Consider the following 27348-nt stretch of genomic DNA (forward strand, 5'->3'; position numbering starts at 1 on the left):
ACTCGAAATGGGATTTTTGGTGGGATTCGGGAGTATCTTCTGGAGGTCGAACGCATAAGTAATATGAATACCGTAGGGACTCAACATTTCCACATCCTTGCCAATAGCTAGCCGCGCCACAGAATCTGATGCTCTTTTCCTGCAAGAACTCCTTAAGAACTTGTGGCACTTCATCAGCCCAACAAATTTGGAATACCAAATTATCGGACGCCACCGAGAGTTGAAGGACGTCGGCGCGCTGATCAACCTCGCGAGGGTGGGTGAATTCGCAGTCCAAGCCGACGCACTTGATTGGTGTGTTGTCAAGATAGTCCCTTTTGACGGTGCGGATCCACTTCTCCACCCTTCTTGCATGGAGAGCGACTGTGATCTTGAAAGACATCCCTTCGGCCATGAGGTGGTATATCCGAGATCGAGGAGCTAGGTCACGCGCGAGGTGCTCCATTGAGACTGAAACATCGATGGAGAGAGAGCTTTTTGGTAGAGGAGGTGATGGAGATGTGAAGAATGTGTGTGGCAGTGGTGCAGAACATGTGAGACATATAAAGGAAAGTAAGATGAAGATGAACAGGCCAGCCACCGGGTGATCGATTCCCGTGGCTGGCCGCCGGCGCCGGTGACCCAAATTCCCGTGGCCGCGCGGCGTGTGACAATCGATTTCCGTTCCAGTAATGGCGAGGACGATCGGTTTCTGCTTGAAAGAACCGTTCGACTTTATGTCCCGGCTCGTGTCATCAGCCGGGACTATAGAGGGTGTCTGCAGACACATCGAGCCACAAAACCCTTTAGTCCCGGTTTGAGGTACAAACTGGGACAAATGGGTTCTAACGAACCAGGACCTATGGGTGTCGTACGATTGGGCGGATTCGAGGCGACGTGGCCAGGCCTTTTGTCCCGGCCCAGAATACGGCCGGGACCAAAGGGGCGTGACGAAAGGCCTGTTTTCTACTAGTGTTACTTATATATTTTCCATGGCAAAATGAGAATAGTTCAAAGGAGCTATGGGGTTTGTCAATAAAATGGGTGGGTTCGTGCGAACGTCCTCATATCGAGATGATCGCGAAGAGTTGGATTAATTGGATGGATTCACATGAGCTAGAATTGCATACCACCATGCTCCATGCTGCCCGAGGTTAGGGCATCTCCCGGTATGGCCACCCATTTGGTTTGAATATGTCCGTGTATGTGCGGAAAGAAGGCAAGGCCCAATGGCTGGAAGGCAAACCCTAGTGACACGAATAGTTGTCAGAATCATGACTTTAATATACGATTCTACAACTTTACGATCCAAATTGAGTGAAACGATTCGATTCAATGATCCTTCTAGGTAAAATCTAAGATTTACGATTCTAAAAGTTAAGGTTCTACGGTTTACGATCCTACATAGAGGTTCCGATCCGATGCATAATCACGATTCTGACAACATTGCTGGCACGACCTATTTTGTGCCCGTCTGTTTTTCTATCAGCGTGGATCGAAATCCAGAGAAAATTTGCCTCCGCGGATACCTTTCTTGTCTTCCCATGTCCTTTCCCTGCCCGCTAGTTGGTGACCCAAGCACCATTCAGCCCACCCTTTCCCCGTAATTCCCATCCTCCAAACCTCCCCTCCGTCGGGTCGTGACCAGCGACTTTCCTTTCTAATTCCGCCACACGTCATCGCTGCCGATAGCCGAACGAGTTCAGGGCTCATTGTCAGAGGTGTTTGTACTTCTTGCCAGAGATAGAGAAGCTCGGTCCATGTAGCGACCGCCGGCGCCATCCCGTGTCATTGGCATTGCCGCCACCTCAATCCATGCCTTCGTCGAAGGAGGTCAACTTCGATGGTTATGCTACCCTTTCTAGCGAGGACATGTTTCCTTCGCTATCCGTAGGCCTCTCCCAAGCCTCGCGAACTGCATCACCCTCAAGGTGTTTGGCCGATTTCCTACCTAGATAGTTTAGAGATATGGATTTATCGCACTTTCTCTGCGAGAATGCTCTAGTCACAAATATGTGGGGTTTCATTTCATTTATTCACTTGCATAGATCATGGCTGACAACTTCAACGATTTTTCTACGATCATTTCATTTATACATCATCCGATGAAGACTATGACGATGGTACCGATATTTTGATGGAGGTTTCTCTTCTCATCCATGACCACACTAAAAATCAGTTTCCAAGATTGAGGGGCTCGATAAAGGGCCATGCGACGGTCTTGGATCATAAAGATAAGCCAAACATGTGCAAATCTTCACCGACTACTTCCACCTTACCGAGCAACTATAATCTACCTATATATTCGAGATACGTTTCCATATGTCAAGGCCGGTGTTCCTACGTATTCTACAGGGATTGAGGAGATATGATGATTGTTTCTAATGCAAGAAAAACGTTGTTGGTAAGATTATCTTTCCTTGTTATAAAAAGGCACCTCAGATGTTGTGATGCTTGCCTATGAAATTGTAAGCGATCTAGTTGATGAGTACATATACCTATGAGAGATTCTACAAGCCTTAATTAAATCAATGCCTTGATTCTGCGAAGTTGTTGTTCATGTGTTTGGTGGAGAATAGTTGAGAGAACCAAATACTGCAAACACAACCCAGTTGTTGTCAATCAACGAGTCAATAGTGTTTCCTAAAATATAGATTGCATACATTTAGAGTGGAAGAACGGTCCATTTTCCTTAGCAATGGTAATATAAAAGAAATGTTAGCAATGGTAATATAAAAGAAATGTTGTAGAGTGCACAGTCATCTTTGAAGCCTGGCATCACAAGATCTATGGATTTGACACTCCTTTTTTTTAGCATGGCAGGTTCACATAGTGACATCAAGGAACTTCAACGCTCTCCGGTTTTCTGTAGTCTTGCATAAAACAACTTTCTAGTCATAGTTGTCAGATTCATGATTCTACTATGCGATTCTACGACTTTACGACCCATTTTGAGTGGAATAATTCAACAATTCTGCTAAGTAGAATATAAGATTTTACGATTCTAAAAGTTAAGATCCCATGTTTTGCGATCATACCATAGATATTCCGATCCGATTCAGAATCACGATTCTGACAACATCGTTTCCAGTGGTCAACTATGATATCAAGGCCATCAATACAATAAAGAGTAGTATCTAGATGATGGTATCTATCCATTGTGGCTTACATTTGTGAAGACAATCCCCAATCCCCAACAAGAGAAGGGCTAGATTCATAAATAACAAGAGAGAGCTAGGAAGGGTGTGGAGCAGGCATTTGGTGTGCTTCAAACTTATTCGGCAATTGTTCGGCACCCTGCTAGAAAATGGAGCGCTGATACAATGTGGGAGGAGATCATGCACAACACGATCCTTGAGGAATGGCCGCGACGGAATCAATCTATCACCTCGTAGACTAATAGTTACTTTCCACAAGGATGTTTTCATCACTCAACTTCCTTACCAACGGGGATTTGGCAGAAAAGATGCAACATTATGGATACCATGACCGATCACCATCGAGAAAGAATCATTTTTATAAATCGCTTCAGGTGAGCGGGGCCTTCAAGCGTCTTCCTCCTAAATACGCCGAGGTTTTAAATTACAAACCTTTCATAATCTTTTAGAAAATATGAACGATCCTTGAATCAAGAATTTCATTATATCAATAATGATGTCTTTTAAATGCATGGCCTTATTTTCGCATTTTGAAACTTTAATAGAACATCTTTTGATCGAGGAGGGGGGCATGTCTAGTCTACAAATGACTCCAACACCCTTCTTATCGCGTTGGGACAATCAGGGCGAGTTGATTGCGACCCATGGTCGATGTCTACCACACATGAACATAGGACCCCACCTTTGTCTCAGATATCCCATAAGGATAAAGTTACAATAAAAAATTATCCTTTTTGTGTGCGACATTGTATATTGGTGTATTATATTAAAATTGTATGCATAATATGTACAAAGTTATCTAGTCCATAAGTTTCCCCTACAAGTAGTAAATGAATTATTGAACATAAAGATTCCCCCCAAAAGAGTGAAAATGAAATACTAATCTTTATTACGTATGTAATTGATCAAACCTTCTACTATACATATTCCAAATCGAGGGAAGCATCTATTGATTCACGAAGAAAGACATAAATTCAGCATTTATTACATTGCTTGTTTGATCACGACATGTCCTACTCACTCGTTGCCGAAGTCCTTCCTCATCATGCCGGCGAACTCGTACACCTTCTGTGGTGAGTAGAGGCTATTGGAGACACTCTCCCTCTCTAGGCATCGTGCTGCCCACGCTACAAGCTTGGGTGCCACTTCTGCTACTTTGATCCCCCAGTACTTATCAAAACTCTCAAACCAAGCGGTGAATGGTATGAGCGCGACATCCACGAACCCGAAGCCATGCTCCCCTCCAAAGAATTCCTTCTCCGCAAGCTCCCCTTCTAGTGTCTTCAAAATCTCCACCATCTCTTTGTTAGTCTGCATCTGCGGCTCTGTATACATCTTCGAGCCAGATCCGTATACCTTCTTATCGACGTAGTCGGCCCAGAAGCGGGCATGTGCGCGTTCGTAAGGGTTTTTTTTTTAGAAAACAGGCAACAAGGCCCGACTTTAAATTAATAAAGCCACACGGTAACACGCGTTCGTAAGGGTCGGCGGGAAGGAGGGGGTGGGTGTCAGGAAAAAACTCGTCGAGGTACTGGAGGATGATGAGGGACTCAATGAAGGTGCGACCGTCGTGGAGGAGGACGGGAATCTGCTTGTAGACCGGGTTGGAGCGGAGGAGGCGGTCGCTCTTGACGGCCATGATGTTCTCTTCAACATACTCGTAGGGGAGGCCTTTCTCCGCAAGGGCGATACGGCAACGCTGCCCGAAAGGGCTCACCCAGAAGTCCAGCAACACCAGGCCAGCATTCTTCTCACCTGCCATTTGCTAATCTCCAATTAGATTCGTTTCTTTCTCCTTGGTTTGTGTTTGTTGTTTTGGTGTGCGGTGAGGACTGAAGAGGTGAGAGGATGCGGATGAGAATTTATAGGGAAGAGCTCGTGGGTTTCCCTTTTTGGTAAACATTAAAAATCTTTCCTTTTGACTGGAATATGTTTTCTTTAATGTCTTTTTGACTGGACTTTGTTGGTAGGATGACAAGATCAAATCGAAAGTTCTGTGCCGTACGTGCGTGCGTAGTTCCAGCTGAAAATTTTGGTGTATGGTCCGGTCTCCCTTCCGTCACCTCTTGCGTTAGAGCATCTCCAACAGGCGCGCTATATAGGTCACGCGCTATATAAATTGTTGCTTTGCAGCGCGCGGGCGCAAAATTGCCCCTCCAGCAGGTACTGCAAACGGCGCGGCGCTGCAATTTTTTGGGGGGTGGGCTGGTTTGCACCATCCCAAACGCTAAATTTTGGGCGCCGGCTACAGCGCGCGTCATCGCTCGATGCACGCGCGAAGAAACCCCGCGCTAAAACTTCCCCCCACGCCTCGTCGCCCCCCCCCCCCCCCCGCCCAATCCCTCGCCCCCGCGCGGCTGCCGGCGCAATCTCGGCGATGGACGGGCCCTCCGGCACCCCACCAACTCCTCCCTACTTCGTTCCATCCGCTGCCGCCGCCTCCGTCGCGCCACCGCTCGATGCGCCAAACCCTAGCGGTGGTGCCGACGCCGGCAACACAACCGCCGCTGCCCGTGCTCTCTTCGTCCCGCCGCGCACGACGCTGGAAAATGCGGAAGTGTGAGATGCATTTGTGATATGCAAATTGTGTGTTGCACTTTGTGTCTATTTGAACCATATGTTGTGTGTCGTTGTTAAACTGCATCATGTTGTGTGTCGTTTTTGAACTATGTGATGTATGTTGCACTTTGTGTTCATTTGAACTATGGTAGATCATTTGTTTCATGATTTATATGTGAGTGTTTGATCTTGTTGAATGCATAGTAGTATATAAAGTTGTTTTCCGCTTCTGTGCACTGTATTTTGGTGCGCGACGGAGGAGTCATTTTACCGCCCGAGCACGCGCTGCATTTTAGCGCGTCCGACGGGACAAATTTCCGCCCAACGCGCGCTACACATTTACAGTGCAACGAAAGCAAGGTTTAGTGCGCCGAAATATAATGCTCTTACGGACGGATCAGCAACTCGGTGTCTCGGAAGAGGCACTTGGAACACGTAGGTATCAAGCTAGCAGGCATGGCCGCATGGCCCGCATGGCAACCACTGGTGAAAAAAGGGATTTTGGTCGCGGTTCGCAACTGCCATTAGTCGCGGTTGCGCAACCGCGACCAAATTAGCGCGACTAAAGGCACCCCCCTTAGTCGCGGTTGCTTACGAACCGCGACTAAAGGCCCGTCCACGTGGGCGCCAAGCGACCGTCGGGGCGGAGGACCTTTAGTCGCGGTTCTTCTGGCCAACCGCGACTAAAGGCCGCCGCAGGTTTAGGGTTTTAGGCCCCCCTAAACCTGCCCCCCCCCCCTAAACCTGTTTTCTGTTTAATTTGTATTGTTTTATTTTTTTGTGCTTTATTGTAATTTTGAAGGAGTTTCACATATTCTACGGTACTACATACATGCATATGAATGTACAATTTCAAACAAATTTGAAATTAGAACCAAAAAGAATTCAAGAGGAATATGCAATATATATTCAATATCATCGGATGACCATATACAAGTTTGAACAAGTTTCCATACATAATTTAATGCATGTATAGTTCTACGTCCTCGTAATGGTGTTCTCCTTTAGGATCGAGGACTTCCCTCCTGAACCATCCAGCTAGTTCCTCTTGAAGTGGTCGGAAGCGAGCTTCTGGACTAAGCATCATCCGGAGGTTATTCCTCTGAGCATTGAGATCACTCGGAACGCGCTCAGAGGTGTATCTCCGGATCATCTCACAGACATAGTATCCACACAGATTGGTTCCCGGTGGCTGAATATCGCTACCATTCTTAGCCTTTGACCGCATGAAATTTAGCTCTTTTTTGAATTGACCGACCTTTGTATCTAAGAACCGTCTCCTAACCCTACGAGGCAAAGAAAATTAAATGAACAAGAGAGTTATTAGTTAATTACTTGAAGCTTAATTAGGAAAATGAACGAAATAGGCCGATCGATATAGAGCGCAAATGAATGAAAACAATTACTTTTGAATCATTTGTCTCATGTCGGCCCACTCCGCCTTATCCATATTCAGAGAGTCGTGGACGAGACATTCTGATTTGTCAACTTTAATTACTAGCAGAATCCAGTGGAACCTGCGGACACGATACATGCACAGTACGTCATGCATAACTCATCGATTAGCCGGCCACATACCATGCATGGAGTAAACAAAAGAGAATGTGCTCAAGACATAAACACTCACCCAAAATGGTAAGGAAATAGAATATCACTTTTGAGTTCCTGCTTTTCAAGAAACCGCCACAGGTCTTCCTCCACGTCGGCGGGGTGATGCTGTAACGTATATCCATTAACGATGTGTGGGTCAATGAACCCAACATCATGGATGTTCCTTACTCTGCATTCCTTAATCTTCAATCTGCATGTATAATAGCGGACACAACAATATAGTTAGGACATATATATATATATATATATATATATATATATATATATATATATATATATACATACATACATATATATAAATATATATATATATATATATATAGTGCAGGCAATATGAACGAGATGGGGTAGAAATAAATCACTTACAGAACGTAGCAACTGATGATAGATTTGTCGAGCTCGCGCAGATTGAAAAGCTGGAACAATTCACTCAGATGAATTTTTACAGAGTAACGTTTGAAGTGATGCTCATATCCAACTTCCGCAAAAATATAATCTTTGGCGTTTTTATGTTTTATGTAACCCTTGTACCAGTTCAGCAGACCTTTCATTTGTGGAGGTAGATCATCTTCCTGCGCAGACTCGACGAGAGGCCCATTCTTCACATATGTAAGTACTACCTCCTTCACTAGCGCCTCATCAAGGCCTAACAGTTCACGAAGAGTAATACCTAAGTTGGCCGCTTGTTCTCTGGCACTCGTTACAGTCAATCCCTGTGCTGCCGCAGCTTCTATGATATCGGGGGCATCCGGACCGGCGGCTGTCACTATAAGAGGGGCAATCGATTGTTTACTTTGTTCCCCGAGCTGGGCAACTCGTTTCCCGCTTTGTGCACTTTCTAATTCCGCTTTCTCGGCCTCCTCTTTCTTCTTCTTGAACATGCGTGCCTGATTCTTTAGTTCACGTGCATAGTCGCCAGGCAGATTCTTCGCGGCTTGGGACGGTGTGTTCAAAAATGACTTAGCCCACTTCTTTTGCTCATCAGAAAATACTGGCTTGGGCTCGGGCTCTCTTTTCTTCTTGCAGCCCGCCTTCCATTTCTCTAATTCAGCAGTCGCGGCCGCCTCGACTTCCTCGGCACTACGTTCCCAAGGCCTCGTGGGGAGAGGCTTCAGTGATGGCTCCGGTACATTTGTTTTCTTAGGTACATAAGGGTCCGCGTTAATAATCCAGGACTGCTGCTTCTGCTTCTTCGCCGGAGGTGGATTGGGGGGCGGCGTCTGCTTACCCGCCCGGGGCGGACTAGGGGGCGGCGGCTGCTTACCCGCCGGAGGTGAATTGGGGGGCGGTGTCGGCTGACGTTAAGGAGGTGTAGGTGAAGCACCACCACCACCACCGCCACCGCCGCCACCACCACCACCGTAGGGGGTGGACTTGTTGGCGCCTCGCCTGGAAACTTGATAAACTTCTTCTGCCATAAAATGAACTGGCGCTTGACATCTCCAAGTCTTGTCGCCCCTTCAGGTGTAGCAATGTCAATGTCCAGGTCCTCAAACCCTTGGACTATGTCCTCCACCGTGACACGAGCATAGCCATCTTGAATGGGGTTGTTGTGGTGGAGTGCTCCAGGTGGTAAAGCACTGCCGATGGCTACCTTCATGGACATGTTCCCGATAGGATAATATAGATGACATGCTTTCATCTCCTTTATATCGTCCACGGGGTAGCGAGGAGGCTCCGGTGCAGTAATTTCGACCACCAGAGGCTCCGGTGCAGTAATTTTGATCGTCGGTGCACCAGCCGGTGGGGCCTCCGTGGAAGCCACGCTGCTTCTCCGCTGCTGGCTTCCGAGATACAATGGATGATCTTCATGCTGCGCCTGAGCTGCATCTCTTTCGGCTACTAGTACACTCACAGTTTTCTTCATCACATCCATTTCCGATGCCAACCGCGCCACAACATCTGCTTCCCGATCCATCTTTCTCTTACGGCTTCTGTAACCGTACGGGTCATCGTTCTGGGGGAACCCTACTTTCCACGGAATGTGCCCCATGCCTCGTACACGTCCTCCGTGTTCAGGATTCCCGAGGGCTTTTGTCAGGGCGTCGTTCTCTCTGTTGAACTTGATCCTCCCCTCTTGAGCATCCCTCATTGCCTCAATAAGCTTTTGGGTGGGTTTAATTATTTTGCCCTGGTAAACACACTCCCCTGTCTCCGGGTTCAGCGATCCCCCATGCCCGTACCACCAGCTTTTGGCCCTTGGGTCCCATCCCTCCGTACCTGGACGGATTCCTCGCGCCCTCAGCTCGTTCTCCATCTTCTCCCACCTAGGCATCTAAAGGCGATACCCTCCTGGCCCCATAATATGATTGTACTCCTTCTTAGCCGCATTTTCCTTATTTTTTCGATATTTGAAGGAACTGCTCCGATTTCTTTTGCTTCACAAATTCTGGCCAATCATGTTGCAGTTTCTCATATTGTCCTTTGAAATCCGGAGTCTTGTTCTGCTTGACAAAGTCATGGGCTAGATTTTGCTTGTATTTCCGGAATGCGTCGGACATCTTATTAAGAGCGAACTGTTTGACTAGCTTGCACCTCTCCTTGTTTTCCTCAATCTTGTTACCCTCCTCATCGTATTTGTGGTATTCCGGAGGTAGAACGAAATGTTCCATAAGCTTGTTGAAGCAATCTTTTTTTGTTCTCTTATCGACAAAAGTGAAACCAAGACGTGCCTTCTTTGGCTCATTCCACTCCTGGACGGTGATCGAGACGTTGTCTCTAACAACGGCTCCGCATTGGCTGATAAACTTGGTGGCGTTCTTGCGGGGCTCCAGCGGCCTGCCGGTTGCTTCCTCGACAACCTCGATGGTGCATGTTTCTCCTGGTTTCATCGTCTTGGTTGCGCCACGCTTTGATGACGTACTCGATTGTTTCGACGATCCGGCCGAGGGCTAAAATAAGAAAGAGAGTCGCGCGCGTTAGTACACACATATTTATTCAAATCAGTTAGTTTGTATCACCAGAGCTCAATGTATATATATACCTCGGCGCCGAAGGTGGTTGCTACTTCTAATTGAAGATTGTCGCTTATCGACGTTTCTTCCGCATCATCTTGATGACGGCGCCCTTCATCTTCACCCTCAAGGTTCAGATAAGAAGAGATATCATCTTCTTCTTGTCCGGTCGGCACATATAGAATATCGCCGTTTATGATGCCGAACATATGGTCTTCAGCGTCCGGATCATAGTTCTCCATAATCGGGTCAGCTCTATCGTCCGCCATATGTCAGTCCTGAAAACATGTAGTCAAAACAAATTAATTAAGTGAAGAAGGGGGGGCGGTGGCTGCTGGCGCAAAGTTGACGTGGGAGTTAGAGATCTCTGTGGTGTAACTTTTCTTCAGTTCCCCGGCAACGGCGCCAGAAATTTGCTTGATGCATGTGGTTGACACGTCCGTTGGGAACCCCAAGAGGAAGGTGTGATGCGCACAGCGGCAAGTTTCCCTCAGTAAGAAACCAAGGTTTAATCGAACCAGTAGGAGTCAAGAAGCACGTTGAAGGTTGATGGCGGCGGGATGTAGTGCGGCGCAACACCAGAGATTCCGGCGCCAACGTGGAACCTGCACAACACAACCAAAGTACTTTGCCCCAACAAAACAGTGAGGTTGTCAATCTCACCGGCTTGCTGTAACAAAGGATTAACCGTATTGTGTGGAAGATGATTGTTTGCGTAAAAACAAAACAGTATTGCAGTAGATTGTATTTCAGTATAGAGAATTGGACCGCGGTCCACAGTTCACTAGAGGTGTCTCTCCCATAAGATAGACAGCATGTTGGGTGAACAAATTACAGTTGGGCAATTGACAAATAAAGAGGGCATGACCATGCACATACATATTATGATGAGTATAGTGAGATTTAATTGGGCATTACGACAAAGTACATACACCGCTATCCAGCATGCATCTATGCCTAAAAAGTCCACCTTCAGGTTATCATCCGAACCCCATCCAGTATTAAGTTGCTAACAACAGACAATTGCATTAAGTATTGCGTGTAATGTAATCAGTAACTACATCCTTGAACATAGCACCAATGTTTTATCCCTAGTGGCAACAGCACATCCATAATCTTAGAGATTTCTGTCACTTCCCCAGATTCATGGAGACATGAACCCACTATCGAGCATAAATACTCCCTCTTGGAGTTACAAGCATCTACTTGGCCAGAGCATCTACTAGTAACGGAGAGCATGCGAGATCATAAACAACACATAGACATAACTTTGATAATCAACATAACAAGTATTCTCTATTCATCGGATCCCAACAAACGCAACATATAGAATTACAGATAGATGATCTTGATCATGTTCGGCAGCTCACAAGACCCGACAATTAAGCACAATGGGGAGAAGACAACCATCTAGCTACTGCTATGGACCCATAGTCCATGGGTAGACTACTCACACATCACTCCGGAGGCGACCATGGCGGCGTAGAGTCCTCCGGGAGATGATTCCCCTCTCCGGCAGGGTGCCGGAGGCGATCTCCTGAATCCCCCGAGATGGGATTGGCGGCGGCGGCGTCTCTGGAAGGTTTTCCGTATCGTGGCTCTCGGTACTGGGGGTTTCGCGACGGAGGCTTTAAGTAGGCGGAAGGGCAGGTCAGGGGGCCACACGAGGGGCCCAGATGACAGGGCCGTGCGGCCAAGACCTAGGCCGCGCCGCCCTATAGTCTGGCCGCCTCGTGGCCCCACTTCGTCTCCTCTTCGGTCTTCTGGAAGCTTCGTGGCAAAATAGGACCCTGGGCGTTGATTTCGTCCAATTCCGAGAATATTTCGTTACTAGGATTTCTGAAACCAAAAACAGCAGAAAACAGCAACTGGCTCTTCGGCATCTTGTTAATAGGTTAGTTCCAGAAAATGCACGAATATGACATAAAGTGTGCATAAAACATATAGATAACATCAATAATGTGGCATGGAACACAAGAAATTATCGATACGTCGGAGACGTATCAGCATCCCCAAGCTTAGTTATGCTCGTCCCGAGCAGGTAAAACGATAACAAAGATAATTTCTGGAGTGACATGCCATCATAACCTTGATCATACTATTTGTAAAGCATATGTAGTGAATGCAGCGATCAAAACAATGTATATGACATGAGTAAACAAGTGAATCATATAGCAAAGACTTTTCATGAATAGTACTTCAAGACAATCATCAATAAGTCTTGCATAAGAGTTAACTCATAAAGCAATAATTCAAAGTAAAGGCATTGAAGCAACACAAAGGAAGATTAAGTTTCAGCGGTTGCTTTCAACTTATAACATGTATATCTCATGGATAATTGTCAACATAGAGTAATATAATAAGTGCAATATGCAAGTATGTAGGAATCAATGCACAGTTCACACAAGTGTTTGCTTCTTGAGGTGGAGAGAAATAGGTGAACTGACTCAACATAAAAGTAAAAAAGAATGGTCCTCCATAGAGGAAAAGCATCGATTGCTATATTTGTGCTAGAGCTTTGATTTTGAAAAACATGAAACAATTTTGTCAACGGTAGTAATAAAGCATATGTATCATGTAAATTATAGCTTACAAGTTGCAAGCCTCATGCATAGTATACTAATAGTGCCCGCACCTTGTCCTAATTAGCTTGGACTACCGGATCATCTCAATACACATGTTTTAACCAAGTGTCACAATGGGGTACCTCTATGCCGCCTGTACAAAGGTCTAAGGAGAAAGCTCGCATCGGATTTCTCGCTATTGATTATTCTCAACTTAGACATCCATACCGGGACAACATAGACAACAGATAATGGACTCCTCTTTTATGCATAAGCATGTGGCAACAATTATTTTTCTCAGATGAGATTGAGGATATTGTCCAAAACTGAAACTTCCACCATGAATCATGGCTTTAGTTAGCGGCCCAATGTTCTTCTCTAACAATATGCATGCTTAACCATAAGGTGGTAGATCGCTCTTACTTCAGACAAGACGAACATGCATAGCAACTCACATGAAATTCAACAAAGAGTAGTTGATGGCGTCCCCAGTGAACATGGTTATCGCACAACAAGCAACTTAATAAGAGATAAAGTGCATAAGTACATATTCAATACCACAATAGTTTTTAAGCTATTTGTCCCATGAGCTATATATTGCAAAGGTGAATGATGGAATTTTAAAGGTAGCACTCAAGCAATTTACTTTGGAATGGCGGAGAAATACCATGTAGTAGGTAGGTATGGTGGACACAAATGGCATAGTGGTTGGCTCAAGGATTTTGGATGCATGAGAAGTATTCCCTCTCGATACAAGGTTTAGGCTAGCAAGGTTATTTGAAACAAACACAAGGATGAACGGCGCAGCAAAACTCACATAAAAGACATATTGTAAACATTATAAGAATCTACACCGTCTTCCTTGTTGTTCAAACTCAATACTAGAAATTATCTAGACCTTAGAGAGACCAAATATGCAAGCCAAATTTTAGCATGCTCTATTTCTTCATTAATGGGTGCAAAGTATATGATGCAAGAGCTTAAACATGAGCACAACAATTGCCAAGTATCACATTATCCAAGACATTATAGCAATTTACTACATGTATCATTTTCCAATTCCAACCATATAACAATTTAACGAAGAAGAAACTTCGCCATGAATATTATGAGTAAAGCCTAAGGACATACTTGTCCATATGCTACAGCGGAGCGTGTCTCTCTCCCACAAAGTGAATGCTAGGATCCATTTTATTCAAACAAAACAAAAACAAAAACAAACCGACGCTCCAAGAAAAGCACATAAGATGTGATGGAATAAAAATATAGTTTCAGGGGAGGAACCTGATAATGTTGTCGATGAAGAAGGGGATGCCTTGGGCATCCCCAAGCTTAGACGCTTGATTCTTCTTAGAATATGCAGGGGTGAACCACCGGGGCATCCCCAAGCTTAGAGCTTTCACTCTCCTTGATCATATTGCATCATACTCCTCTCTTGATCCTTGAAAACTTCCTCCACACCAAACTTAGAACAACTCATCAGAGGGTTAGTGGACAATAAAAATTAACATGTTCAGACGTGACACAATCATTCTTAACACTTCTGGACATTGCATAAAGCTACTGGACATTAATGGATCAAAGGAATTCATCCAACATAGCAAAAGAGGCAATGCGAAATAAACAGGACAGTTCGTATTGACGAATTTTATCGAGGCACCAGACTTGCTCAAATGAAAATTCTCAAATTGAATGAAAGTTGCGTACATATCTGAGGATCACTCATGTAAATTGGCATAATTTTGTGAGTTACGTACAGAGAAAACAGCCCAGATTCGTGACAGCAAAGAAATCTGTTTCTGCGCAGTAATCCAAATCTAGTATGAACTTTACTATCAAAGATTTTACTTGGCACAACAAAACACTAAACTAAGATAAGGAGAGGTTGCTACAGTAGTAAACAACTTCCAAGACACAAAATAAAAACAAAGTACTGTAGTAAAAACCATGGGTTGTCTCCCATAAGCGCTTTTCTTTAACGCCTTTCAGCTAGGCGCAGAAAGTGTGTATCAAGTATTATCAAGAGATGGAGCATCGTTATCATGAACTCCCCCACCCGGAGTGGTACTAAGGGCTTTGTAAATTTTAGGCCTATAATAATACTTCTTTGGTTTAGGCACCTTAGAGACATACATAAACTTTTGCTCCTTACCCACATAAGCTTTCTCCTTATATTTAAGAGAAGAAAATGTTGAACCCAAGGTTCCCATAGCTTTTTCAAGTTCGTCAATCCTATTGGTTTGATCATCATGGAAAACACAAGTTCCTAGGACACTAATTCTTTCATCAATTCCTTCTAAGGATTTATCAAGTTCATCAGTTTTATCAAGTAACATTTCCAATTTAGTTTCAATACTTGGAAAAAATTTCTCTATGGTTTCCAATTTTTTCATAACATCTTCAAGAGAGATTTCAGTTTTAACTTCGTCAACAGGGGGTATTCCAAATAGACTCTCAATAATGCAACTAGCTTCTAGTGAAGGAGTACTTAGGAAGTTACCTTTCGCGAGACTATCAGGAACATACCTATTCCAGCTAGAGATACCAACATAAAAATTCCTGAGTAGGATAGTGGTGGAGTGTTTCTTAGTGCACCTATTATGGGCATCAATAATTCTATACCAAGCATCTCTTAAACATTCTCCCCCTCGTTGCTTAAACGTACGAACTTCAACTTCAGGATTACTCATTTTAGCAGTAGTAAATAAAGCAAACTAGATAAAGTAAATGCGAGTAACTAATTTTTTTGTGTTTTTGATATAGCAAACAAGATAGCAAATAAAGTAACACTAGCAACTAATTTTTTTGTATTTTGATTTAGTGCAGCAAACAAAGTAGTAAATAAAACAAAGCAAGACAAAAACAAAGTAAAGAGATTGGGATGTGGAGACTCCCCTTGCAGCGTGTCTTGATCTCCCCGGCAATGGCGCCAGAAATTTGTTGCTGGCGCAAAGTTGACGTGGGAGTTAGAGATCTCTGTGGTGTAACTTTTCTTCAGTTCCCCGGCAACGGCGCCAGAAATTTGCTTGATGCGTGTGGTTGACACGTCCGTTGGGAACCCCAAGAGGAAGGTGTGATGCGCACAGCGGCAAGTTTCCCTCAGTAAGAAACCAAGGTTTAATCGAACCAGTAGGAGTCAAGAAGCACGTTGAAGGTTGATGGCGGCGGGATGTAGTGCGGCGCAACACCAGAGATTCCGGCGCCAACGTGGAACCTGCACAACACAACCAAAGTGCTTTGCCCCAACGAAACAGTGAGGTTGTCAATCTCACCGGCTTGCTGTAACAAAGGATTAACCGTATTGTGTGGAAGATGATTGTTTGCAGAAAACAGTAAAACAGATTGCAAAGAGATTGTATTTCAGTATAGAGAATTGGACCGGGGTCCACAGTTCACTAGAGGTGTCTCTCCCATAAGATAAACAGCATGTTGGGTGAACAAATTACAGTTGGGCAATTGACAAATAAAGAGGGCATGACCATGCACATACATATTATGATGAGTATAGTGAGATTTAATTGGGCATTACGACAAAGTACATAGACCGCTATCCAGCATGCATCTATGCCTAAAAAGTCCACCTTCAGGTTATCATCCGAACCCCCTCCAGTATTAAGCTGCTAACAACAGACAACTGCATTAAGTATTGCGCGTAATGTAATCAGTAACTACATCCTTGAACATAGCACCAATGTTTTATCCCTAGTGGCAACAGCACATCCATAATCTTAGAGATTTCTGTCACTTCCCCAGATTCACGGAGACATGAACCCACTATCGAGCATAAATACTCCCTCTTGGAGTTACAAGCATCTACTTGGCCAGAGCATCTACTAGTAACGGAGAGCATGCAAGATCATAAACAACACATAGACATAACTTTGATAATCAACATAACAAGTATTCTCTATTCATCGGATCCCAACAAACGCAACATATAGAATTACAGATAGATGATATTGATCATGTTCGGCAGCTCACAAGACCCGACAATTAAGCACAATGGGGAGAAGACAACCATCTAGCTACTGCTATGGACCCATAGTCCAGGGGTAGACTACTCACACATCACTCCGGAGGCGACCATGGCGGCGTAGAGTCCTCCGGGAGATGATTCCCCTCTCCGGCAGGGTGCCGGAGGCGATCTCCTGAATCCCCCGAGATGGGATTGGCGGCGGCGGCGTCTCTGGAAGGTTTTCCGTATCGTGGCTCTCGGTACTGGGGGTTTTGCGACGGAGGCTTTAAGTAGGCGGAAGGGCAGGTCAGGGGGCCACACGAGGGGCCCAGATGACAGGGCCGCGCGGCCAAGACCTAGGCCGCGCCGCCCTGTAGTCTGGCCGCCTCGTGGCCCCACTTCATCTCCTCTTCGGTCTTCTGGAAGCTTCGTGGCAAAATAGGACCCTGGGCGTTGATTTCGTCCAATTTCGAGAATATTTCGTTACTAGGATTTCTGGAACCAAAAACAGCAGAAAACAGCAACTGGCTCTTCGGCATCTTGTTAATAGGTTAGTTCCAGAAAATGCACGAATATGACATAAAGTGTGCATAAAACATGTAGATAACATCAATAATGTGGCATGGAACACAAGAAATTATCGATACGTCGGAGACGTATCAGTGGCGGTGGCGAAAGGGCGGTGCCAAAAGGAGGGGGCCGGCGAGCTGGAAGGGGTGGGAGAGGGTGTCGCGGAAGAGCGCGTGTGTGCGCCGGGAGAGATTGGAGGGGCCGGGGCGCCGGCGGGCGCCGCCCTAGCTATTGCATGTGTGCGTGTGTGGCGCGCGCCCCCGTCCGGCCGCCGGCCTCCCTCTCCCCCTGTCTGTGTGGCGCGCGCGCGGCGGCGCCGGTGGGGAAGGACGACGGTACGGGGAAATTTTGTAGTTCTTTTTGACACAAAATTTTAAGTCTCAATTATTTATTTTTTAATTCAAATTGTAGTCTCAAATTATTTAGTTAATTTTAAGTCTCAAATTTTAAGTCTCAAATTTTAAGTCTCAAATTTTTAAGTCTCAAATTTTAAGTCTTCTTTTAGTTTTTTAAGTCTCAAAATTTTAAGTCTCAATTATTTAGTTAATTTTAAGTCTCAAATTTTAAGTCTCAAATTTTAAGTCTAAAATTTTAAGTCTCAATTTTTTAAGTCTCAAATTTTAAGTCTCAAATTTTAAGTCTTCTTTTAGTTTTTTAAGTCTCAAATTTTAAGCCTCAATTTTTAGTTAATTTAAATTTCGAAATTAACAAGAATTAAAACTAAAAAAAAAGAAAAATAAATTGGCCAGTGCGTGCGCCGCGCGCGCGGCGCTTCAGATTGTGGCCGGCGCGCCTCTCTCGGCCGGCGCGCTTCTCTCTCGGCCGGTGGCGCGCGCGGCGCCCATCTTGTGGCCCGCGCCTCACTCTGGCGGCGGCGCGCCGGGGGTACGTGCGCGGCGGCTGCGGCGACACGGCGCGGCGGCGGCGGTTTGGATGATTGGATCGATCCTTACGGGCTACGGCGAGCTGGAAGGGGCGGCGCGGTCATCGCGGGTGGCGGCGGTCGATGGCGCTCGGCGGCGTGCAGGGTCTGCGTCGAGGAGGCGTCGCCGGCGTCGTCGAGGAGGCGTCGGTGTCGTCGTCTCTCACAGTACACGAACGGGCGGAGGAAGAAGAACTGGCGCGGCCGTTCGGCCGCGCGATATTTATAGCGAGAGGGATTTAGTCGCGGTTGGGGTCACCAACCGCGACTAAAGGCTACCCTTTAGTCGCGGTTGGTGACCCCAACCGCGACTAAAGCCTTTTTTCGCCCCATTTGAGGTTCCCGCGGAAAATGACATTTAGTCGCGGTTGGCCTGGCCAACCGTGACTAAAGGCTTTTTTCGAAATTATTTCATTTTCTATATGTGAAAAATAAAACTAATTCATGTCTAAATGTGAAAAATACAAATAATATATCAAAAAATTCAGAAAAATAAAACTAATTCATTTCAAAATGTTTAAAATACATATAATATATCAAAAAATTCATAAAAATAAAACTAATTCAATTCAAAATTTTAAAAATACAAATAATACATCAATAAATTCAGAAAAATAAAACTAATTCAATTCAAAATGTTAAAAATACAAATAATATATCAAAAAAATTCAGAAAAGTAAAACTTATTCAATTCAAAATGTTAAAAATACAAATAATATATCAAAAAAATCAGAAAAATAAAACTAATTCAATTCAAAATCTTAAAATACAAATAATATATCAAAAAATTCAGAAAAATAAAACTAATTCAATTCAAAATGTTAAAAATACAAATAATATATCAAAAAAATTCAGAAAAATAAAACTTATTCAATTCAAAATGTTAAAAATACAAATAGTATATCAAAAAATTAAGAAAAGTAAAACTTATTCAATTCAAAATGTTAAAAATACAAATAATATATCAAAAAAATCAGAAAAATAAACCTAATTCAATTCAAAATTTCTTCCCTGCCGCCTCTGTCTTCTCGTTGGCCCCCTCTTCCCGCCTCTGTCTTTCCGCCGACCCCCTCTTCCCGCCTCGTCTTCCCGCCATTTCTTCCCTGTCTTCCCGCCTCTTTCTTCCCGCCAATTTTTTCCCGCCAATTTCTTCCCGCCTCTTTCTTCCCGCCACTTTCTTCCCGCCTCCTATCTTCCCGCTCCCATTTTTCCCGCCATTTGTCACTCCATATATGTAGCCCGGCTTGGCCAGCATTATTATATCTCTACAATCTCTCATCACTCTCTCATGGCTTCCACCGCACCCACTCTAACCTACCAGCAGGTGGAGGAGCTTTGCGCCTCGAACTAGCCTTGCCCACCGGGCTACCGTGTCCCCGCCGGCTGGAGCCTAAGCGCCGGCGGCGTGCCGGTCCCTCCCGTCCCTCAGGGTACTGCGCGCCGGGCGGCCATCACGAACCACTACTACCTCGACCTCACGCCGGAGCAGCGGATGAATCCCCGCTGGCATCCCGATAACCAGCATACTTGGGACGCCTTCTTCATCAATCGGCATGAGAGGGCGCTCGCCAGGTATGAGGAGGACGGTCTGCCTCCTGGGAACTTCCACGAGGCCGGCCGTCGGCTATGGTGGTACGGCCGGACTCTGCAGAGCGTCATGGACTACATCACGGCCGGCGATATCCCCCGCCTGCGCTACCCTCAGTTCGAGCCACGAGCGCCGCCCGACGACAGCGACGACAGCAGCGACGACGACGGCGGCAACTTAGAAGGCGACGACTACCAGTACAACGGCGGCGGCTATGAAGACTACGAGTATGCATATTATACACCTAGGCAGGAGTATGACTGAATCACTCCAAATTTTATGTATCATCAGTGCTATCTCGAGTCAATTGAATCATTCGAAAATGGACACCAAACACATCACGGGTAATATAATTCACATGATCCATTCAACAAAGTTTGGTACAATAAATTATTACACATCATTTCTTTCCTTGTGTCCCTGCTTGCTTACGATTGTGCCGTATCCATGGAGCATCCTCATCATTTAACTTAATGCTTGGGTCGGTGTTCACTTTGAAGGGCGGAATTTCAGCAAACATATTATAATCTTCTGACATGTCTGGCTTGTCCTCCACTCCCACGATGTTTCTTTTCCCTGAAAGAACAATGTGGCGCTTTGGATCATCGCATGATGTACTGATCGTTTTCTTATCTTTCCGTTTCCTCGGTTTGCTACTCATGTCCTTCACATAGAAAACCTGAGCGACATCTTTCGCTAGGACGAATGGTTCGTCAAGGTAACCAAGATTGTTGAAATCCACCATTGTCATTCCGTATTGCTGGTCCACCTTTACCCCACCTCCTGTTAGCTTGAACCATTTGCACCGGAACAAAGGGACCCTAAAGGAGGGTCCATAGTCAAGTTCCCATATCTCCTCTATGTAACCATAATATGTGACCTTTTGCCCATTCTCGGTTGCTGCATCAAAGCGGACACCACTGTTTTGGTTGGTGCTCTTTTTATCTTGGGCGATCGTGTAAAATGTATTCCCATTTATCTCGTACCCTTGGAAAGTCGTTATAGTCGAAGATGGTGTCTTGGCCAACATGTACAGCTGATCTACAACATGATCGTCATTCATTAAATGTTTTCTCAACCAACTGCCGAAAGTCTCCATGTGGGCCTTCCTAATCCAGGATTCAGGCTTCCCAGGGTTGTCCGAGCGTAAAATATTCTTGTGTTTCTCAAAGTACGGAGCCACCAAGCTGGAATTTGTCAGAACTGTGTGGTGTGCTTCAGTCAGAGAATGGCCGTCCATACATATCGTTGATTTCCTTCCGATCGTGCCTTTTCCACTTAGTCTCCCCTCGTGCCGCGATCGAGGAAGACCAATCGGCTTAAGGTCAGGAACAAAGTCAACACAAAACTCAATTACCTCCTCATTTCCATAGCCCTTGGCGATGCTTCCTTCTGGCCTAGCACGGTTACGAACATATTTCTTTAATACTCCCATAAACCTCTCGAAGGGGAACATATTGTGTAGAAATACAGGACCGAGAATGGAAATCTCATCGACTAGGTGAACCAGGAGGTGCGTCATAATATTGAAGAAGGATGGCGGGAACTGATGTCTACGTTCCCCCTCCTTTCCTGTAGACAGTGTTGGGCCTCCAAGAGCAGAGGTTTGTAGAACAGCAGCAAGTTTTCCCTTAAGTGGATACCCAAGGTTTATCGAACTCAGGGAGGAAGAGGTCAAAGATATCCCTCTCATGCAACCCTGCAACCACAAAGCAAGAAGTCTCTTGTGTCCCCAACACACCTAATAGGTGCACTAGTTCGGCGAAGAGATAGTGAAATACAGGTGGTATAAATATATATGAGCAGTAGCAACGGTGCCAGAAAAGTGCTTGGCGCGTAATTGGTGGTGGTGGTATTGCAGCAGTAGTAACACAGTAAAACAGTAAACAAGCAGTAGTAACTCAGCAGTATTTAGGAACAAGGCCTAGGGCTTAGACTTTCACTAGTGGACACTCTCAACATTGATCACATAACAGAACAGATAAATGCATACTCTACATTTTTGTTGGATGATGAACACATTGCGTAGGATTACACGAACCCTCAATGCCGGAGTTAACAAGCTCCACAATAATGCTCATGTTTAAGTAACCTTATAGTGTAAGATAGATCAACGCTACTAAACCAAGTACTAGCATAGCATGCACACTGTCACCTTCATGCATATGTAGGAGGAATAGATCACATCAACATTATCATAGAAATAGTTAACTCCATAATCTACAAGAGATCATGATCATAGCACAAACCAAGTACTAACACGGTGCACACACTGTCACCATTACACACGTGCAGGAGGAATAGAACTACTTTAATAACACATCACTAGAGTAGCACATAGATAAATTGTGATACAAAACTCATATGAATCTCAATCATGTAAAGCAGCTCATGAGATCATTGTATTGAAGTACATAGGAGAGATTAACCACATAGCTACCGGTACATCCCCGAGCCTCGATGGAGAACTACTCCCTCCTCATGGGAGCAGCAGCGGTGATGAAGATGGCGGTGGAGATGGCAGCGGTGTCGATGGAGGAGCCTTCCGGGGGCACTTCCCCGCTCCGGCAGGGTGCCGGAACAGAGATCCTGTCCCCCAGATCTTGGCTTCGCGATGGCGGCGGTTCTGGAAGGTTTCTGTGGTTTTCGTCAATCGGTATAGGGTTTTCTGATCCAGGGGCTTTTTATAGGCGGAGAGGCGGCGCAGGAAGGTCGAAGGGGGGCCCACACCCTAGGGGGGCGCGCCCCCCCCTAGGCCGCGCCGGGGTGTGGTGTGGTGGCCCTGCCTCCCTTCTCTGGCGGTTCTCGTGTGTTCTGGATGCTTCCGGGTAAAATAGGAACCTGGGCGTTGATTTCGTCCGATTCCGAGAATATTTCGTTACTAGGATTTCTGAAACCAAAAACAGCAGAAACAGAACGGCACTTCGGCATCTTGTTAATAGGTTAGTTCCAGAAAATGCACGAATATGACATAAAGTGTGCATAAAACATGTAGATAACATCAATAATGTGGCATGGAACATAAGAAATTATCGATACATCGGAGACGTATCAGCATCCCCAAGCTTAGTTCTGCTCGTCCCGAGCAGGTAAAACGATAACACAGATAATTTCTGGAGTGACATGCCATCATAACCTTGATCATACTATTTGTAAAGCATATGTAGTGAATGCAGCGATCAAGACAATGTGTATGACATGAGTAAACAAGTGAATCATATAGCAAAGACTTTTCATGAATAGCACTTCAAGACAAGCATCAATAAGTCTTGCATAAGAGTTAACTCATAAAGCAATAATTCAAAGTAAAGATATTGAAGCAACACAAAAGAAGATTAAGTTTCAGCGGTTGCTTTCAACTTGTAACATGTATATCTCATGGATATTGTCAACATAGAGTAATATAATAAGTGCAATAAGCAAGTATGTAGGAATCAATGCACAGTTCACACAAGTGTTTGCTTCTTGAGGTGGAGAGAAATAGGTGAACTGACTCAACATTGAAAATAAAAGAATGGTCCTCATAGAGGAAAAGCATCGATTGCTATATTTGTGCTAGAGCTTTGATTTTGAAAACATAAAGAGAGCATAAAAAGTAAAGTTTTGAGAGGTGTTTGTTGTTGTCAACGAATGGTAATGGGTACACTAACTACCTTGCCAGACAAACCTTCAAAGAGCGGCTCCCATTTTATTTTATTTTTGGATGGCACTCCTTCTAACCTTTCTTTCAGAAACCATGGCTAACCGAATCCTCGGGTGCCTGCCAACAATCTCATACCATGAAGGAGTGCCTTTTTATTTTATTTTTATTATGATGACACTCCTCCCAACCTTTGCTTACACAAGCCATGGCTAACCGAATCCTTCGGGTGCCGTCCAACAATCACATACCATGGAGGAGTGTCTATTTAAGTTAATTAATTTGGGACTGGGAATCCCATTGCCAGCTCTTTTTGCAAAATTATTGGATAAGCGGATGAAGCCACTAGTCCATTGGTGAAAGTTGCCCAACAAGATTGAAAGATAAACACCACATACTTCCTCATGAGCTATAAAACATTGACACAAATCAGAGGTGATAAATTTTGAATTGTTTAAAGGTAGCACTCAAGCAATTTACTTTGGAATGGCGGAAAATACCATGTAGTAGGTAGGTATGGTGGACACAAATGGCATAGTGTTGTTTGGCTCAAGGATTTGGATGCATGAGAAGTATTCCCTCTCGATACAAGTTTTAGGCTAGCAAGGTTATTTGAAACAAACACAAGGATGAACCGGTGCAGCAAAACTCACATAAAAGACATATTGAAAACATTATAAGACTCTACACCGTCTTCCTTGTTGTTCAAACTCAATACTAGAAATTATCTAGACCTTAGAGAAACCAAATATGCAAACCAAATTTTAGCATGCTCTATGTATTTCTTCATTAATGGGTGCAAAGTATATGATGCAAGAGCTTAAACAGGAGCACAACAATTGCCAAGTATCACATTACCCAAGACATTTATAGCAATTACTACATGTATCATTTTCCAATTCCAACCATATAACAATTTAACGAAGGAGAAACTTCGCCATGAATATTATGAGCTAAGAACACATGTGTTCATATGCAACAGCGGAGCGTGTCTCTCTCCCACACAAGCATGATGTAATCCAATTTATTCAAACACAAACAAAAACAAAAGCACACAGACGCTCCAAGCAAAGCACATAAGATGTGATGGAATAAAAATATAGTTTCAGGGGAGGAACCTGATAATGTTGTCGATGAAGAAGGGGATGCCTTGGGCATCCCCAAGCTTAGACGCTTGAGTCTTCTTGATATATGCAGGGGTGAACCACCGGGTGCATCCCCAAGCTTAGAGCTTTCACTCTCCTTGATCATGTTGCATCATACTCCTCTCTTGATCCTTGAAAACTTCCTCCACACCAAACTCGAAACAACTCATTAGAGGGTTAGTGCACAATATAAATTGACATATTCAGAGGTGACACAATCATTCTTAACACTTCTGGACATTGCATAATGCTACTGGACATTAGTGGATCAAAGAAATTCATCCAACATAGCAAAAGAGGCAATGCGAAATAAAAGGCAGAATCTGTCAAAACAGAACAGTTCGTATTGACGAATTTTAAAATGGCACCAGACTTGCTCAAACGAAAATGCTCAAATTGAATGAAAGTTGCGTACATATCTGAGGATCATGCACGTAAATTGGCTTAATTTTCTGAGCTACCTACAGGGAGGTGGACCCAGATTCGTGACAGCAAAGAAATCTGGAACTGTGCAGTAATCCAAATCTAGTACTTACTTTTCTATCAACGGCTTAACTTGGCACAACAAAACACAAAACTAAGATAAGGAGAGGTTGCTACAGTAGTAAACAACTTCCAAGACACAAAATAAAAACAAAGTACTGTAGCAAAATAACACATGGGTTATCTCCCAAGAAGTTCTTTTCTTTATAGCCATTAAGATGGGCTCAGCAGTTTTAATGATGCACTCGCAAGAAATAGTATTTGAAGCAAAAGAGAGCATCAAGAGGCAAATACAAAACACATTTAAGTCTAACATGCTTCCTATGCAAGGGAATCTTGTAAATAAACAAGTTCATGAAGAGCAAAGTAACAAGCATAGGAAGATAAAACAAGTGTAGCTTCAAAAATTTCAGCACATAGAGAGGTGTTTTAGTAACATGAAAATTTCTACAACCATATTTTCCTCTCTCATAATATCTTTCAGTAGCAACATGAGCAAACTCAACAATATAACCATCACATAAAGCATTCTTATCATGAGTCTCATGCATAAAATAATTACTCTCCACATAGGCATAATCAATTTTATTAGTTGTAGTGGGAGCAAATTCAACAAAGTAGCTATCATTATTATTCTCATTATCAAATATAGGGGGCATATTGTAATCATAACAAAATTTACTCTCCATAGTAGGTGGCACCAAAAGACCACTATCATTATCATCATAAATAGGAGGCAAAGTATCATCAAAGAAAATTTTCTCCTCAATGCTTGGGGGACTAAAAATATCATGAAAACCAGCTTCCCCAAGCTTAGAACTTTCTATATTATTGTCAACAATGGTGTTCAAAGCGTTCATACTAATATTACTACCAGCATGCAAACAAGATTTCATAGGTTTTTTAATTTTCGCATCAAACAATCCATGTTTTAAATCAGGAAATAGAACAAGAAGCTCACTCTTGTACATTATGCCAACTAGTGTAAACAAGAAACAACAAGATGCAATTGCAGGATCTAAAGGAAATAGCTTCGAGCACACACACGATGGCGCCAGAAAAATACTTTACCTGGGACCGTAGTATGAGTGCCTTTTACCTTTCCTCCCCGGCAACGGCGCCAGAAATTTGCTTGATGTCTACGTTCCCCCTCCTTTCCTGTAGACAGTGTTGGGCCTCCAAGAGCAGAGGTTTGTAGAACAGCAGCAAGTTTTCCCTTAAGTGGATACCCAAGGTTTATCGAACTCAGGGAGGAAGAGGTCAAAGATATCCCTCTCATGCAACCCTGCAACCACAAAGCAAGAAGTCTCTTGTGTCCCCAACACACCTAATAGGTGCACTAGTTCGGCGAAGAGATAGTGAAATACAGGTGGTATAAATATATATGAGCAGTAGCAACGGTGCCAGAAAAGTGCTTGGCGCGTAATTGGTGGTGGTGGTATTGCAGCAGTAGTAACACAGTAAAACAGTAAACAAGCAGTAGTAACTCAGCAGTATTTAGGAACAAGGCCTAGGGCTTAGACTTTCACTAGTGGACACTCTCAACATTGATCACATAACAGAACAGATAAATGCATACTCTACACTTTTGTTGGATGATGAACACATTGCGTAGGATTACACGAACCCTCAATGCCGGAATTAACAAGCTCCACAATAATGCTCATGTTTAAGTAACCTTATAGTGTAAGATAGATCAACGCTACTAAACCAAGTACTAGCATAGCATGCACACTGTCACCTTCATGCATATGTAGGAGGAATAGATCACATCAACATTATCATAGCAATAGTTAACTCCATAATCTACAAGAGATCATGATCATAGCACAAACCAAGTACTAACACGGTGCACACACTGTCACCATTACACACGTGCAGGAGGAATAGAACTACTTTAATAACACATCACTAGAGTAGCACATAGATAAATTGTGATACAAAACTCATATGAATCTCAATCATGTAAAGCAGCTCATGAGATCATTGTATTGAAGTACATAGGAGAGATTAACCACATAGCTACCGGTACAGCCCCGAGCCTCGATGGAGAACTACTCCCTCCTCATGGGAGCAGCAGCGGTGATGAAGATGGCGGTGGAGATGGCAGCGGTGTCGATGGAGGAGCCTTCCGGGGGCACTTCCCCGCTCCGGCAGGGTGCCGGAACAGAGATCCTGTCCCCCAGATCTTGGCTTCGCGATGGCGGCGGTTCTGCAAGG

The 27348-nt window shown here is 44.3% G+C and overlaps 1 protein-coding gene across 1 annotated transcript; it reads right to left on the minus strand.

Annotated features, from left to right (window-relative positions):
• Positions 1–4001: 4001 nt before the first annotated feature.
• Positions 4002–4957, minus strand: LOC127348368 (probable glutathione S-transferase GSTU1). Its single transcript, XM_051374417.2, has 2 exons — positions 4617–4957; positions 4002–4543 (listed from the first exon to the last, which is right to left on the minus strand). Exons 1-2 carry the CDS (start codon positions 4897–4899, stop codon positions 4155–4157), a joined length of 672 nt encoding a protein of 223 aa, XP_051230377.1. The 5' UTR covers positions 4900–4957; the 3' UTR covers positions 4002–4154.
• Positions 4958–27348: the final 22391 nt, after the last annotated feature.

The sequence above is a fragment of the Lolium perenne genome, chromosome 4 (genome assembly GCF_019359855.2).
Source record: "Lolium perenne isolate Kyuss_39 chromosome 4, Kyuss_2.0, whole genome shotgun sequence".
NCBI classification, from domain to species: domain Eukaryota; kingdom Viridiplantae; phylum Streptophyta; class Magnoliopsida; order Poales; family Poaceae; genus Lolium; species Lolium perenne.

Bases quoted from the DNA above. Each gene is read 5' to 3' on its own strand.
- LOC127348368 (XM_051374417.2), bottom strand. From the start codon at position 4,899: ATGGCAGGTGAGAAGAATGCTGGCCTGGTGTTGCTGGACTTCTGGGTG. The intron at 4,544-4,616 runs ACGAACGCGTGT...AAAAAAAAAACC, and splicing joins CCTCCTTCCCGCCGACCCTT to CTTACGAACGCGCACATGCC.